The sequence below is a fragment of the Plasmopara halstedii genome, assembly GCF_900000015.1.
Source record: "Plasmopara halstedii genome assembly, contig: Scaffold_323, whole genome shotgun sequence".
Classification (NCBI taxonomy): Eukaryota; Oomycota; class Peronosporomycetes; order Peronosporales; family Peronosporaceae; genus Plasmopara; species Plasmopara halstedii.
Window position 1 is genome coordinate 227,978 of NW_020187244.1, and position 16,629 is coordinate 244,606.

General features: G+C 44.0%; 5 protein-coding genes across 5 annotated transcripts; 2 read left to right on the plus strand and 3 right to left on the minus strand.

Moving 5' to 3' along the window:
- Nucleotides 1–110: 110 nt before the first annotated feature.
- PHALS_08546 (ubiquitin-conjugating enzyme) lies at nt 111–790 on the minus strand (the record flags this gene model as incomplete). Its single annotated transcript, XM_024723913.1, has 4 exons — nt 111–211; nt 277–346; nt 410–469; nt 542–790. 4 exons carry the CDS (start codon nt 788–790, stop codon nt 111–113), a joined length of 480 nt encoding a protein of 159 aa, XP_024574843.1.
- A 91-nt stretch (nt 791–881) lies between these two features.
- PHALS_08547 (Intraflagellar transport protein 20) lies at nt 882–1,464 on the plus strand (the record flags this gene model as incomplete). The annotated part of the gene is made up of 4 exons (XM_024723916.1): nt 882–1,008; nt 1,063–1,148; nt 1,211–1,314; nt 1,380–1,464. 4 exons carry the CDS (start codon nt 882–884, stop codon nt 1,462–1,464), a joined length of 402 nt encoding a protein of 133 aa, XP_024574844.1.
- Nucleotides 1,465–1,785: 321 nt separating this feature from the next.
- Nucleotides 1,786–2,196, minus strand: PHALS_08548 (histone h3; the record flags this gene model as incomplete). The annotated part of the gene is made up of 1 exon (XM_024723917.1): nt 1,786–2,196. One exon carries the CDS (start codon nt 2,194–2,196, stop codon nt 1,786–1,788), a length of 411 nt encoding a protein of 136 aa, XP_024574845.1.
- A 2,689-nt stretch (nt 2,197–4,885) lies between these two features.
- On the plus strand, nt 4,886–5,296 carry PHALS_08549 (histone h3; the record flags this gene model as incomplete). Its single annotated transcript, XM_024723918.1, has 2 exons — nt 4,886–5,098; nt 5,168–5,296. 2 exons carry the CDS (start codon nt 4,886–4,888, stop codon nt 5,294–5,296), a joined length of 342 nt encoding a protein of 113 aa, XP_024574846.1.
- A 61-nt stretch (nt 5,297–5,357) lies between these two features.
- On the minus strand, nt 5,358–7,354 carry PHALS_08550 (Uncharacterized conserved protein; the record flags this gene model as incomplete). Its single annotated transcript, XM_024723919.1, has 6 exons — nt 5,358–6,302; nt 6,360–6,491; nt 6,554–6,665; nt 6,737–6,798; nt 6,859–7,213; nt 7,308–7,354. The coding sequence occupies 6 exons, from the start codon at nt 7,352–7,354 to the stop codon at nt 5,358–5,360; spliced, it is 1,653 nt and encodes a 550-aa protein (XP_024574847.1).
- Between the last annotated feature and the right edge of the window lie 9,275 nt (nt 7,355–16,629).

Here is a 16,629-nt window from a genome sequence, read left to right on the forward strand (position 1 = left end):
TTTCAAATAAAATTTCTACAACAGACAGGTAATTACGAGCTTTCATGTCATAATCATGTTAAGCAAAGAACATGATTATTGAAGAGCATGTGAGCATGAGTACTGAACCCTTAAAATGGGTCTGTTGGAAGCTCCAAAAGCCCATACTCTTGCTTATACATCTCGGCCATAGAATTATACGCAAGCATGTCTCCCGCACGAATCATATTTCCTGCATAATCAACAGTGTATCATTAATACTGACAATTCGAGAAATTCTCCATTTTCCTGTCTTACCGGCGTCGCAGTTGAGTGGCGAGTCAGCCGCTGGGTCCGACAACAATGAAATCACGGCCAAGCACGCAGCCTGAGTACATATACCGTCAGCAAGATTTCACGTTTTCAGTAGTAATTTTTATAAGCTCATCACCCTCAAGGTCCATGCTGGAGACCACTCGCGTTTGAGAATATCTAGGCAGATACTGCCATCCTAAATACATATACAAGAAGCACAGCTTGAGCGTAATATTTGTCAGCAGAGTTTGAATAACAGTATCTGTACCTTAAAATGCACGTTTGGATGAAAAACTTTAGTGATAAACTTCATTTTTGGCGGCTCCATGGGATACAGTGGAGTCGTTTGGATGGCCAGTTCGAAACAACGGTTCTCAAAGGGAGTGTCTTTTGGCCCACGAATGAAAGCTTTCCATCGCATAATAGTGTCTTCCTCTGGATAGAGAACCATGTCCTCTTCCGGATTCTTCTTAAGCTCCTGCAACTCCTTGCGAAGGCGCTTTACATTCGTATTCATTTTTGTCGACTATATTTTAGTGTTGTTCATTATCACATAACCGGTATTTTATCATGCGAAGCGTCACATGATCATACGCCGATACTCAACTATGAGCCGAGGGGACAACCAGCTTCCAAGCATTTGCTTTGACGATGATCACCATCTCCGTGTACTTAATAAAGAAAACATTGAGCATACGCAAGAGCTTGAGCAGGAGAGCAATCAGTTTGCGACAAGTGCGTGTCAATAGAGGATTGCTAAGTGTTCATTCTAATAAATTGTTGAGATAGAACTCGAAGAATTTCATGCCATAATCAAGGGCGTACTTGAGGTAATGGAAGGTCAAGCTAAGCGCATTGAGCGTGGAAAGCTGAAGGTATAGCTGACATTGCAGGGTCCAATATTCCGATAAGAACTAAATAATAATACAAATGACAGGCCATTGGCCAACGCAACCGTGTCGACAGCGAAGTAGAAAATCGGAATCGTCAGAAGCAGATGCTGGAGTTGCTTATTAAGGAAAAGAAGACCGAGCTTGAGCGGTATGCTTTGGCGTCAACATTTCAACAAATTTACGGGTAATTTACTTATCTATACTTTCATTTAGGTACAACTTACAGTATCAGTCGCTCACGAAGATAGCAGATGAGCAACAACTGCTCATGGACAAGCTTAGTAACAATGAAGCGTAGCGCAGTATCTCTACATATGATAATTATCCTGGTAATGTAGTTTTCGGAAAGGGCATGCAGCTTTGTAGTAACGACTTGTAACCGCTAAAGGTCTATAACTATGAAGTGGAAGGATTGCTGCTACTTTTGTGAAAAGACAAGGCGTTTGGTAGTAGGAAAAACATAGTTATATAGAAAATGTTTCCTTACGACAATAATAAGGCTAAAATACTACGAGATATATGCGTTTACAACGTCCCATCTATCACACGCTATAGAAAGTTAACTAAGGGATAAGAAGTGAAGATGGTACATAAGGCTCGGAGAAGAAGAGATACAAATTTATGTGCGTTCGCCACGAATACGTCGGGCAAGCTGGATGTCCTTTGGCATGATAGTCACACGTTTGGCATGGATAGCACAAAGGTTAGTATCCTCAAAAAGGCCTACTAGATAAGCCTCTGATGCTTCTTGCAGGGCCAAAATGGCCGTAGACTGGAAGCGCAGATCCGTCTTGTAGTCCTGTGCAATCTCGCGCACTAGACGCTGAAATGGCAGCTTGCGAATCAGCAAGTCTGTCGACTTTTGATACTTGCGAATTTCGCGAAGCGCGACCGTACCAGGTCGGTAACGATGCGGCTTCTTGACACCGCCAGCTGTAGGTGCTGACTTGCGTGCGGCTTTCGTCGCGAGCTGCTTGCGAGGAGCTTTACCTCCTGTGGACTTGCGGGCAGTTTGCTTGGTACGGGCCATGTATTCAGGTGTTTTGGCTGGTGGTTCTTGTTGTTGTGATCTGTTCTTGGTCGTAAGCTCGAAAAAGCGGAAATGAATCGATTTCTCCAAGTTAGACTGCGGGGGTGTCACCGGCGTCGGCGACTAGCATACAAATTTTAAGTTGTTTGGCAAAGGTAGTGGTCGAGTATGTAGAGATGACGCCTTGAAAAGATTAACGAACCCTTCAGAGAATAACTTTGTTTTAGTATTCACAGCGCCCAGGCAGAGGCACAGGCTGGGCAGGGCGACATCGCCTCTAACTATAGCTAAACCAAGCTAATTTTCTCCCCTTGTCGCTGTTTCGTGTCTCTGAGCCACTCGCTCGCACTGGCTCCCTATCCCAGGCCATTGGGCTGGATCAAGCTAATTGTGTCGTTATTTGTATTGGTTGCTGGCATGCACTAAAAGCCGCAATCTCTTTTTGGAAGGGGGCGTCAAGTTTGACTTGATCTTAGTAAGAGTACGTCACCGTTACGAGCAATTTAATCCACCAATCAGCTTGTGCTTGTTTTTATTGATTTGCGCAAGGGAAAAGCCACATCTGCTTTAGAATTTTACACAATTAGACACATAGTATCAGCTGGTAACCTGACGTGCTCGCTAAACATCCATTTCGTTCTTCGAAGAAATTTGATTGGCTTACTCGCTTTACATCCATTTGAGCTTCAAAAAAGATTTGATTGGCTAACTCAATGTGTGACTTGGGTCACAAACTATCATTCTTTTTGCAATACAGAGTCATTTCATTTGAGTGACTTATTGAAAGTTATGCAACAACAAATGATTCGATTTTTAAAAGACCATGACTTTAAATATGTTGAGTATCACAGCGATGCCTTGGACTTGGATCTGCCGGTCGAACACAGATTAGTCAACTGCTTGAGGTAATAACGATTTTGTCGAAGCAGCAGGACTTGAAACTTTCACACACACTTACATCTATCAACTAAAATTAGCTCTGTTGTGATGTTTCTCCGATATCTGCACTGAACGAGGTCATAATTTATCTGCATCCGACCGCAAGTGGACACGCTAACATTATCAATGGTATTGTGTTAAATATTCTAATGGGCATCGTATCTTATCTCCTAAGTACAATTTTTGTCGATTGGAACATTAAATGTTGTGTGTGATGACCCCATAAACGACATTTTTAACTCTAAATAAGTGCCAGCAAGATATACTCCTGTGTCTCAATAGCCATGTTGTAACCTAGATGATACAAGAAAAACTTTGTAATTGCTTGTTAAGCTCTTGTGAATACTTTTTTGTTTGAGAAAGCCATGACTATATTTCGGCTAAAAGATATGTGCGCTCAAAACGCTTTATCGATACGTATTGCATGGATTTTAGTCATTAGCGCTGACGATCGAAGACAGTAGCCAAAAATGATACAATTACAACGAGACTGTCTTCATTTGGGCATCTGAAACGCTTCGGTATATAACGACGTAATTCTTAAGCTCACGATGCCAAGTCTTTTGGTCAAACAGAACACAGTGACACTATTGACTTTAGTATTTGATATTGGAATATTATTCGCGCGCTTTATCTGAATGAAAAAGCATTTTTTTTTGTTACGCTTTTTATCGTTTTTATAATTGTTTCAATAACTAATATGATATTTACGAGTGCGATAATTGGATGTAAATAACAAGTGTCTGTAATATGTCCATTGCAACCTTCGCGGCACATGATCAAGGCCTTGTGAAATGTTTTTCAGCGCTACATAAGCGGATATGTTCCAGCAATGTCTGACACTTCGTCAAACGACACAAAATATTTTTGTGCAATGTAAAGGAAGAGAAAGTAAGCAGTTTTCAATGATGATGTTTCTCAAACATCCGGTTAAGTCGCTGCTTGGTTAGTGAGGGGTGAAGTACGAGAAATGCATAACAATATCAGTCGCGTCTTTTCAGATGAATACAACATGCTGCGCAATTTGATTCGTTGACTTTGTTATGACTAAATCTTTTATGCTCGCCCTTGTCTAAACTTGTTCTTAACTGCTTACTAACGAAGTTGATTCCGTGTGACCTCTTTGTTGTGCCCTGCCGTCAAATAGCTTGATGCTTGCAAATATGGTTAATTCTGAGCAGATGAACGATCGAAACTATGCAACACTCAAGTTATCGAAGGCCGGACATCGTCTGCATCATTTTAGAATATCGCGAAACCGGGAGCTTCAAATTCTGCAATAAAATTGTAGTGGCTTTTTCAAAAATTCATTTTTGAAACATGTATTTTAGATGCAAAATCATAAAATATACTTTCTGAAATTAAAAAACAGACACATACTTTGTGAAATATGATACCTGCTGATTGGTCAATCGCTTCGTTCGTATCGGGTGGCACACACTAACAAAAGTCTAATTAAATTCAACGTTCACTTCATTAAACGGATGGTGCATTCCAATACAAATATCATCAGGGAGCCAGCGTAAGTGAGAGAGGAGAAGGTAAAACGATGATGTCGCCCTGCCCATATGGAATATCACCCTAGTCATTAAATTGAAGTATGTTCTTAAAAAGTTCGTCTGCACATCCTTGAATACCACCTTTGGAAAATCACATTGCGTTTGTATACTAGTTTCAGTACTCTTTCGTGATCGTTTCATTTCCACTTTTCCAACTTTTCATTGAGAACACCAAACTAAATCAAGTTTTCATGGCACGTACAAAGCAAACTGCCCGAAAATCGACCGGTGGTAAAGCCCCACGAAAGCAGCTCGCCTCAAAGGCTGCACGGAAGTCAGCACCTACTGCTGGTGGTGTCAAGAAGCCGCATCGTTATCGCCCTGGTACGGTAGCACTGCGCGAAATTCGCAAGTACCAAAAGTCGACGGACTTGCTAATTCGCAAACTTCCGTTTCAGCGTCTGGTGCGTGAGATTGCTCAAGATTACAAGACAGATCTTCGTTTTCAATCTACGGCTATTCTCGCTTTACAGGAAGCCTCAGAGGCTTATCTTGTGGGGCTGTTTGAGGACACCAATTTATGTGCCATTCACGCCAAGCGTGTAACTATCATGCCGAAAGACATCCAGTTGGCTCGGCGTATTCGTGGCGAGCGTACATAATATATATCAAACATTGTTATACCCATTCAAGATCTGTTTTTGAGGATATTCTATTGGTAACTTATCTATCATTCTTTGACAGTAGAACTTTACCATCTTCCCCAATGTCTGCATGCATATTAGCCTTTTCAAGAGCAACATTGGAATCTTCATCTATTCCCTGTGGACGCAAAGCTTCGATGAACTTTTGATTGTCAACATTTTGCTCGCACAAATTGCGCAAGGCAACTAACGACCATTCTCGGATCATTGGATTTGTCTCGTCAACGTTACAATGATTAAGAAACAAAGAGAGATATCCATTCTCACGAATGAAATCTTGGTGTTCTTTTTGGCGATAACAGAGATTACCAATAACGCGAATTAGTGCAGATCTATATCCCCAGGGCTCATCGTTTGACGATTGCAACGTCGAACCGATATGGCGCCTGTCTTCAGTACGTTCACGCTTCCATACACGGTGTAGCTCTTTCACCAGCGACTGCAGCAAATCTGTTGCTCCGTCAGGGCTGATCTTGGCGTAATCGACTGTCAGTTCTCCAAACACATCAAGCAGCATCAACTTGGCATCATTTTCCAATCCTATCCAAACCTTTTTTCGCACTTCGTCTCCTTCGATCGGTCTGTCCTCATCGCCTTCAGTAACAATGTACAGCCACGTGCTTTTCACAAACTCAAATATACCGGGAGGAGGTTGCTGCTGCTTAATACAAGTTGAGTTAAGCGTCGAGATTGCCCACATTCTGAACATCCTTAGTAAAATCAGTTGCTCTGGAGTCACTCGAGACCAAAGTTGGCTGAGTATATGCGCCCCAACAGCAGTGTAAAGGTGTTTTGTACGACCATCGTTGAACAGCACCCCAAACAGCATACAAATCCAATCGAAAGCTGGATCCTGGTCATCAATGTGTGGGACACTGATCACCGACACAGAAGACTCGGATGACTTAAATGGTCCCTGTATGCAACGGTGAAGTATGGTAATTAATAAATTACGGGCGCAGACCTACAAACATATACTTATCAATTGTCTTCCTGATAGATTATAGCAGACTCTATATACCAAGTCGACGCGTCGAGCGACAATCCTCTCGATTTCCGTGGCAACGCTACTATCCAGGTTAAAACAATTAAGCATTAATGCCACAGTAAACGCAATAACCTTGCGATGTCGATGACATTCCACAAGAATTTTCTGAGCATGATTGAAAGAGAAAATGTGAGAAATCGAACTGCTAACATTCTAATTCTACGAACCTGAAATTTGTCAGGAAAGAACAACATCCATATGACTTCTTGGTTCTTTACATTTTTAGCGACACCATTTACGCAAAATTGCAGCACAACTTGAGCAAGAAGAATAATTTCGCTATAAGCTTCATGTCAGATTTTAAACAGCACCAAGAACTACAACTTTCGTGTACCACATCACAAACGTACGTTTTTAACGTTTCATCCTCGACGTCTACCCAATGACAACAATGCATCACAACTTCATGCGCCTAGAACATTGTTAGTTTAAATCAAAGCAATAGAATCATTGAACCAACCTGCTTTAGAACCCCGACGTTCAAACATGCGTTCTGATTGTTGGTGCAAGCTGCACATGCATTGCGCAAGAATCGAAAGACTGCAGTTAGATCTTTGACTTGACTAGTCATTCGTTTAGAATCTTCTACAATCGGATTGGACGGCAATAGTTCGTGATGCAGCTCTTCAGCAGTTGGATCCTTGCTATCCACATAGAACGTATAATTCAGGCCATCGTCATCCTCATCTATCGATTCTGCATCTTGCATATTAACTTTGCAATTTGTTTTAGGTACTGCAGCCTTTATCTGATCCTGAAGCTCATGCATGAGCTCTTTTATCGTCTCAGCAGCTTCCGTCCACACTGGCGAAATACCAAGCGATTCTCTAAAAGCAGGCGTCAATGAGTACTCGGATTGTTGCAACGATTCCAATGATTGTGTTAAGGGAAACTGATGATCTATCAGGTATGACACTGTACCGAAAGGCGGCGCTGCGGCATTCCGTTGCCAGTGTTTCAAAGTTCATATTTTTTTTATTCTGATGCTACGGTGTTAAAAAAATTAAGTAGCCATTTCACAAATACTTTGCATTTTGTGCAATGGTGCAAAATACATTTATGGTGTAATTGGAAAAGAATAACTTTTATTGATTCTCACTCTTGAATTTAAAAAAGCTAATTTCTTTGGACATTCTCGATTCCGTTTTGGGTAAGGCATACCTAAATTCAACCTCTTTGTGCGGTGTCTTCAGTCAAAACTTTCTCAGTGCAAGATGTACGGCAAATCCGTTGCACTTGATAGCAATAGAAGTCAATTCAAAATGTGTATTGAAATCCTAGATCGCCTGTAAAATGAAGCACAATTTGTCCGCAGGACAGCTGGACAGCCCTGGTGCGCTTATGTTTGTTGTTGTTCCCGAGTAATGTAAGGGAAGTAGTGGCCCAAGAACCAAATGCACTGATCGATCCCCTGGAGGCGTTCACCACTTATGAGAAATCGCCGGTGAGATACCTTCAGGAACACCCTACCAGCATCAATGGAAGTGATTGGCGCTTATTGTTAGACCGCTAATGCTGTGCATCCAGTTCCAGAAGGACAAGAACAAAAAAATGATTTTCTCTGAAAGAGAATAGGCCGTGAATTCGGCTGGACGCCAGGCAGAGAGGTCTCTGAGCTTGGATGCCACGCGCAGGAGCGGCTACTAGCGTGAATGCCCACATTGGGTGCGACTGAAGAACCATATGTCATAGGGTTTGGTACTGCTTAATCAGACTTGCCGATTCGCTCCGAGTTCTTGTCCACCGCAAAATTGCAAATTTTGCTAAATATCATTGCCACAATAAAAACAAACCCTCTTCCGGAGGTAATTTTAGTCGCCATTTTCATCTAGAGCTCAAGACAGGTGCAGCTTGCACCGACACTTTCCGCGTTTATCCGAACGCTATCGAGGAAGCGATGAGTGTTGTAACGAAGGCAGGGTACAACTGCGTGTCAAGAAGACAATATTAGTTAGGAAGGCGGTAGCTCTATGAGCACACCAAAGTCGATCGATGTCGATTAAGTAGAAAAGGATGAGAGAGATTCCTTAGCTGCGGCGAATCCCAGTTAAGCAATCTCTTTCATCCTAAGTAATAAAGGCACACTTCGTTCTTGTTTGAGAAGTACACAGGGTTGGACTCCCACGTAAAGTCGCTATATAAAAGCGACCTTACGTGGGAGTCCAACCCTGTGTTCGAATGTCGAATCATCAAGCCTCAAAACGCGTAAGGTAGCCTACTGGGAAGAGCAATACTTTATCGTTCCTCGTGAAAGTTGAGATCACTGAGGCTCACTCTAGTAAAAGCGAATCTCTCTAAGTAGGGTGGGATTTTCAGCCCAGGATGTCGTTTATACAATTCAGCGTTTTCGGCTTTGTATAACCGCATAAAGCCCGGATAAATTATAACCGCAGTGCAATTCCGTATGACGCGCTTTTTCGACAGTCATAGTGCACGATGTACACAAGACGATTCCAAATACAATAAAATACTCGTGCATCTTGCGAGGGGGCATGTTGGGGAGTCTATTGAACTGTTTTGTATTCGTAGACTTTGACAACGTATTGTTTTCGCACCCAAACGGAATACAAGATATGGTTTCATCCGTGGTGTAGTGTGGCTTTAACGCCATGAGTCATGGATCGACCAGAAAAATAATATTCAACGAGCTTTAATCTTGGTGAAGGCTTGGTAAAAAACATCTTTGGCAGAAAGCGGGGCACTATTGACATGGGCGTGACGCTTTTGTGGCTTCGACGCAGGAGATATGATAGTCCGAGATGATGTGCTACGATGTAGCAGGGTAACGCTATCAGAAATTACAAGGTAGAAGGGGCAGCGAGCCGCGGTCCAACAATACACTGGGAATAGTAATCATATACCGCAATCTGAAGAATATATCTAGGCTGCGACAGGAATAGGCATAGATCTGCCGTGTATCGCTGGTCGGAATAGCGGCGAGTCGCGAATTGTGCATAATATATTAAGCTAATTGCAGCCATAATTCCGATGTAAACGTCGATTACTTTAAAAGTTTGCTTTGCAAACAGCTTTACTAGCGGCACTTTGTTAGGTGCTCTTAAATACTGAATAACTAGTATATAACTGCTAACGAGAAGCAGCGATCTCCCTCTCACCTCGTAAGTCACCAATGTTGTTGGCTATTTATGTCACAGAAAATACCTAACGCACAAGCTGTTTTCATTCATTTGATGATGCAGCCAATGTGGCCGCATCAACGTCTACGCTACATCAGATCACTCATATACGTTGCAATGAAGAAAAGCAATCAAAATTGATGCACCTCGAGATGATGGAAACACCCCGTGTGCTCTACGTGAGCTTGTAAAAGACGTACCACGATCTTTTCTATACGAGCCGTTATGATTGAAGCGCTCTGTTGAAGACGGAACAACATCAAAGCAATCGCCTCTGCTTTAAACTAGTGTTAATTTGAATTACAAGTGAACCCTAACTTTATTTGTGCGATTGCGAATCCAGGGAACGCTAATATAAAGTGGCCCATATTAGTATCAGTCGTACAATGAGACTCTACGCACTGCCACAACCGAGACATTCAGCCGCGCCACCCAAAAAAGTGCGAAAGGTGCCTATCGCTTACGTGGAATGATTACTGATTCGGTGGGTATATTAGGGACTTTGTTAATATCTAGTGAAGTGAAAGTAATACCCTAACTTATAAAACGCATTGAAAGTTTGAGGCCTATTTTGGCAAGGTTTCTCCGCTTTTGAACCGTTGTTGCTCGCACCTGACACACCCTCTGTATTCATTACCTCTGGAGACAGAATCGCTCAACGCAGAGCACATTCCATTAGCAAGTGACACCCAGCCTTATTTTCAGTGCTTCCTTGATCTCGAGGAGACGAAAGAGACTATGAGCGCCAATAATTTGGGATGATGGTTTCTACCTTGACGCCATAACCGTGCGCTGTTCTTCCCGTAAACAACTCTTTGATGACTTCCTCAACGGAAATCTGCCTCAATATAACTGGATTGATAAGCTGCAAGACGGTTACAACGACGCATATTCTCATCCAGTACGAATATTGAACGTAATACTGTGCGTGTACTCTCGTTACCATTGAGAGCCGAAAGTTTAGTACAATGAAAGGTCAAATTTACTCGCTCCGAACTACATCAAGTGCAGGCGGCGCTCCTGAGTTGAACCAATTTGCGAATATGAAATGTGCTTGCGAAGTGACTTTCAGGAGCTCATTTCGTTCAATATGGGTGGAAGGCCCTGCGTATCGAACTATGAGGACGTCGTTATGACTCAGCAAGCGACTTCAAGTAATATATGTCCATACCATAACATAAAGCGGACAAAATTTGTAGCAACTCTTGCTTTGCACACCTGTGGACTCAGCCTTGGGCCAGGTCAAGCGGATAGGTTACGATCTAGACGACATGGTGAGGTCTGTATTGCAGCACTTCTCTCCGTATAATAGACACACTGAGCGTAGTCCGCCTCGAGGTGATACGGAGCTAAGACCCTTCTTCTCACTGAACAGATCTGCCGCGTGTATCTCGATGAGAACGGAGCTGCCATGTCAGAACTCAGTTTTTTAGATCACACTCATTGGAAACACTCTAAGCACCTCAAAGGAGATTTATGGACGCAAGGATTTTGCACTCGCTAAGCCATATGATAGCTGATTAGAATAATTCTCGATGCCAGCATGATTGTAGAAATTTACCTTATAGGGCGAAAGTCGTAGAGTGAATCACTAAGTGAAGTGGGCGGTCGTCAAGCATTCACTTTTGTGTAATGTATAGTAGGACGAAAAGTATTAAAATCATTACGGTCTACGTAGTGGTTTGGTTAAGTGGCACAAAGTTTGCATTACACTGTGTAAGACACAAACTGCAGTTCTGTGCAACTGTTCATAGCTCAGACGTACTCAATCATTGGCATCCGATACTGATAATACGATTGGACTGCGCTTGTAATCGACCCATGGGACTCGTGTGATGTTAGCCTCAGGCCATGGAGCGTGGAAAATCAATAAAATGATCTCGGTAGAGCTAATCTGCTACATAAGCGACTCTTCATTTTTCTTCTGATCGAATCCTACTCTGTGCGTTTGATGGCTCCGGCTCTCCGAGTCAAAACTCTCTGTGTACAAACTTCGCACCAACACAATTACAGCATAGAGTTGGTGCCGAGTGAGGATACACTAAACACAACACAAAAAGCAATAGCGGACTGTTGAGTTTCTCTCCACCATTTTTGCTGGCAAGGCTCAGACATATTCTGACCCATTGCCATCTGGTTGGAGTAAATCACCCCCTAAGCAACGACGAAAGCATGACAAAGGTCAAAATGACTAATCAAAGTAAGGAAGGACCAGAATAAGCAACCAGGCGCTGCTTTTCTTCCTACAGCTGATGCATCTTTCGATAATAAAGAGCACGAGTGCATGTCAGAATTGACAAGTTGGCCAGATTCCGTCATGCCCAATCGATTACTGGTTGAAATATTGTTGCGATGACTATCTCGTCGTTGTTACTTACAAAAACTGGAATACCAACGTAAAATACTACGATGACCGTCTTGCTTGGCGTTGCTGCATTGATTGACCTCATATTTGTTAGGGACTGGCCTCAGCATAATTATGTGCGTGAGCCAATCACATTCTCCTTGCCTGCTTCAGACCAGGAGCGCGCACATGTAACTAATGATCCGCTATAAGTTAATGTCTACGTTAATTAGTTCGTTAAGGAACGCCGTTCCAAATTCACTTCGATGCAAATTCAAATCGCACTCAATCGCATAGAATCATAACTGACGTAAATTTGGCTACCGACTCAGATTTTTTATTGATGAGGCCATATGGAAATAAACTTTGGTATTGAGTGATGTAATTAATATATATCAACCGACACATGAATGCTTTTTTTGCTTTTGCGGCTCTTAAATTGGCTCGTGTGAGCTCGACAGTGCAACAATTGAAGCACGCATGAGACTTTCTGCGATAACCTTCAAGATTCAATCTTTTGCACTACCTATCTCAATCTGATCATCGTGCCATTTTGGCATATTAATTAGTCCAAGCAACCTCTGGGGGGTGCGCCATCAAGCTTAGCGCAACTACCACATGATTCACTGACGTCATGTCAATACCAATATCATAATTCCTTAGCAATAGCGTTAATGACTGATGTCACCAAGGTGAGGGGACCAGAAAAGCAATCAATGTTCCCATTACATCTTGATAGACTTTACACAGCAGTTTTGTTGGTGTGCCCGGCGTCATATGAGTATTCTAGAGCTAGTCCGTAGCAAGAAGCTTGTGTCGTGAACTGGAGCTCCTATTTGCATGTTTAAGCCGGCGAATGACGCGTCTATGTCCATTGATATCTACATGAAGTAAGCACAGCCTTTAACATTGCTGAAGCGTCACAGGAGACATAAAACAGCCGATCCAGATTGGACGGGATTAGTACCGGGACACTCGATAGTCTTTCTAAAGCCTGAAACGTCATCGTCTCTGCTTTATACAGCGCCATCTCACATTCTTTTTGAATTTAATAGTGAGCGTCGTGTCATGCCCGCGGAATTTTTATGTAGCTGATAAGGCCAAGCAATTCCTTTGTGACCGCCGCACTAACCTATCCACGTTGGTCTTGATCCTAGCGGGATCTGCTCGCAGACCATGAATCCTGATTAGATATCATGCCAGAAAGATTTCGCCAGTGTCAAGGACGCGCTTGTAAATAGTAGTAGAGTCTTCAAACTCGTGAGCTGCTCATATGTGGTATGATACCCACATCCAATACTTCTTGTTTTGTATTACTTGGAATGGAGAAATCGTCGAAATAGGCCTGTGCATTAGTAAGATTAAGCCCAAACATGTGCGTCAGCGGATGGCTAGACGCTGCTGATGGATACGACAGTCCATCAGAAATAACCGGTCGCCTCCAGAGCTACCTACTTGTTATTCTCAGCACAGTGCGAGATTTTGGTTAGCACTTGTCGGTATCAAAAAGTTCAAAGCGCTAAAAAGGTGCAGCAAAGTCTTTTTAGATACAGGCGCTAAAGTGAAATGATTGCTACATTAAGCCGATTACAAGGATGCAACTACGTCACTTGCCCTTAGAATGTCTTGCTTGACGTTGAGGAATAAAATTAAGTCTCATCACTGATTTTGCTATCCCCCGTTAATCCATTCATGATAAATTATGCGAACGCAAAATCCCACGGATCTTCCCTGCTACGGACGGTGGGCGCGTCACATGGTAGTGCTGACTTGGCAGTCCCATTACATCATGAAAATGATCCACTATACTTGATGCCTCAAGACCTGGCACTTCTTCCTAGGATTCGCAAATGCCTGTCTCCACAACATCCAGCTAAAAAAATGGCAGCATAAGCCGCGATGATTTATCTCTACCGCTTTCTGGCTTATGTTGCCCCAGTTTACAGCTGTAAACAAATTCGTCTAGAATATGGAGACCGGTATCGTTCTTGAATCCTTCTTCAACGCAAATACCACGAGATACGGTCGCTACTTCTCATCTCAAATTGAAGTACCGTCCCACTACCGCTTTGGGTCCCGGTCTTTACCCAATGCACTCAGCAGCATTCTTGCTAACCAATTTGTAATTCTAATATTTTAAACCGATATTTTGCAGTCGCATGACCGCTTTATAGGTGTATTTTTTCATTTTGATAAGGTAGATTTATGATTCACCAAAGTCCAATAGGAAAGAAGTGCGTGACACCTAAAGTTTTGACTTTTGACCGTTCCATGGCTTGTTGCAGCAGAGCTGCCGCAGTTCTTTCGCTTAGAGAAAGCTTGGTTAAAGTCGGCGGCCTTCGTTCTATACTTAGTAGTAGCGGATCGTAATCCACTTACTCCAAGAGTAATTACAACCTTATCCCAAGATTTATTAACTCTTCTGTTTCAAATGTAAACTGTATTTCTTAGTTCAGTTTGTGGCAGAGCCGCCTACATCTAAATCTATAGATTTTCTATCGATATTGAAAAACCTTATTAAGTGTATAGCTACTGGCTGTACCAGCCACGTACTGACTTCTTGTTCAAGTGTAGCTACACCATTGTGTCGTCGCACCATCTTATGTGACCCACACCCTTCATACCAGGGCAAGTGAAACTCCAATACACTCCCCCATATCAAGATTGTAAGTGCCTACAATCTAAATTCAACTGTCGCTCCGATCGAGGTTCGCGTGTCTAAGACACCACAATATCACCAGGACCTACTTCACAAATTCTCTGCTCAATGAGCCTTGTATCGAGGACAAGGAAGACATCCAGTCTCGCTGGCTCCTGAAAACACCCGCAGGTGGAGTCCTTCTTCGTCTCCTGCACGCGGTGCAACTTTAGACAGTACGTCTGTGGCTTCAAGGGAGCAGCCCAATCTCATGGTAACCGAGTACTGTGCAGCGCAATGCCAGCGACAGGGTCGCACGAACATGAACACAGACGCGATGTCTACTCCCGACTACACACCGCGCCCACCATGGGCGATGAACTACCTCGTCGAGGATTTGGAGGGAGTCGACTACGAGTCAGATACTCCTTCCCCAGTATGGAAAGAAGGAGAGGGCGAGGTGCCCCAGCAGCGCGATGAGATCCCTTCTCGAACCTTGCGGATGCCGACTTCTGGAGGGAGTGATATCATTACCAATGACCTCGACGTGGCATAGCAGCAGCAGCTGGATGCGGTTCGCAGGGCGGCTTCCATGCGCGCGCATCCACGGTCGGTCCTTGAACCTCGTGTGGAATACTGCTTCCGTTCGGCGGATCCCACTACAGAAGCGAAGGACGCAGGCACTCGATTTTTGGATGTTCATGTGATCGGGCCCCCGGCCACTACACCAGCTGAGCTTGACGAACGAAAAGCCCTCCGAGCTCGCCTCTTGGTTCCTCAAGGAATGCCGGTGGATAACACGAGTGTTGTGGTCTTCGTCGACTGTTTGAACAAGATGGCTCATCTTGCGGCGGTGCCGGGCCACATCGACGGTGTTGGTACAGCGACTCTGTTTGTGGATCGTGTCTTTCAGCAACATAGACTCCCGGAGTCAATTGTCTCTGACAGAGACCCACGCACCGGAAATTTTTGGTCGACGATCATGACAGTATGCGACGCCGTACGCCCCGCGCTCCTCGGCAATAGCTAGAAAAGCTGATGGACCATGAGCTGAGCTCAAGATATGGCCCGAGCCGCCGCGATCGCAAGCGTATGAGAAGCCATGGAGCTTGCGGGAGCGTGATGGGTCAACCCATACATCGCAGGGCGACCATATGAAGGAAGTCGGCGATGCGCCTTGACACGCACGTTCACTCTCTTGTGGCTCAACTGTAAGTTGTACAGCGATGGGTCAACCCGTGAATCGCAGGGCGACCACATGAAGGAAGTCGGTAACGCGCCTTGACACGCACGTCCACTTCCTTGTGGCTCAACCGTAAGTTGTACAGCGATGAAAGTTCTCCTTGCCGCTGCACCCATCGCTCAAAGATTTTTTTTGTCATCTGCAGCGGTTTTGCCAGGGGTAAGCGCCACAGGAACCGTCCACATCACTGGTACAGGGGCGCCTTCTCTTTGAGCACAATGTCGGCAGGCTAACACAAAGTCAATACACATTGACATACTCGGAGGGTACCAGCAAAATGACTAGCGGCGACACCGCATTCGGAGAGGGATTACACGTAGACACGTCTGACTCGTGCGCACATATGTTAATTTGTTCAGCTTGAGCCATCAGTAGTGGCAACTCACAGAGCTGTACGTCTTCTCACGACCAAGACGACCACTGAGTGGGGTGTCGTGGGTCAAATAGAGGATACGGTTCTTCAAATTCACTTCGTGAGAAGCCAAAGTTCGTGGTGTATCCGTTGAATCGGTGCTATGTTTCAGCGAAGTGTTTCTCGACGAAAATCGGTGCAACTGTGCGCGGAATCGCGCCGACAACTTCTTGTCCGAGTTTCCAAACTCCTTGTTCTCGAGATCCCGTAGCAGCGCTACGCACAGATCATCACCCGCGTACGCAGCACGGACCAAATCCGTCACTGATGACTCACCGTCGTGACATGAGCAAGCCCATTGTCCGGTCTGCTGGATAATACATTAGCCAAAGCATTCCGCTTTCCTGGCTTATACGTCACCATGGAGTTATATTCTGCGAAGAAGGAGGCCTTTTGGCCGCCCTCTGCGAAAGGTGAGGCGACTGAGTCGCAGTGCGTAGTGACGCATGATCTGTGTAGATCACAAACG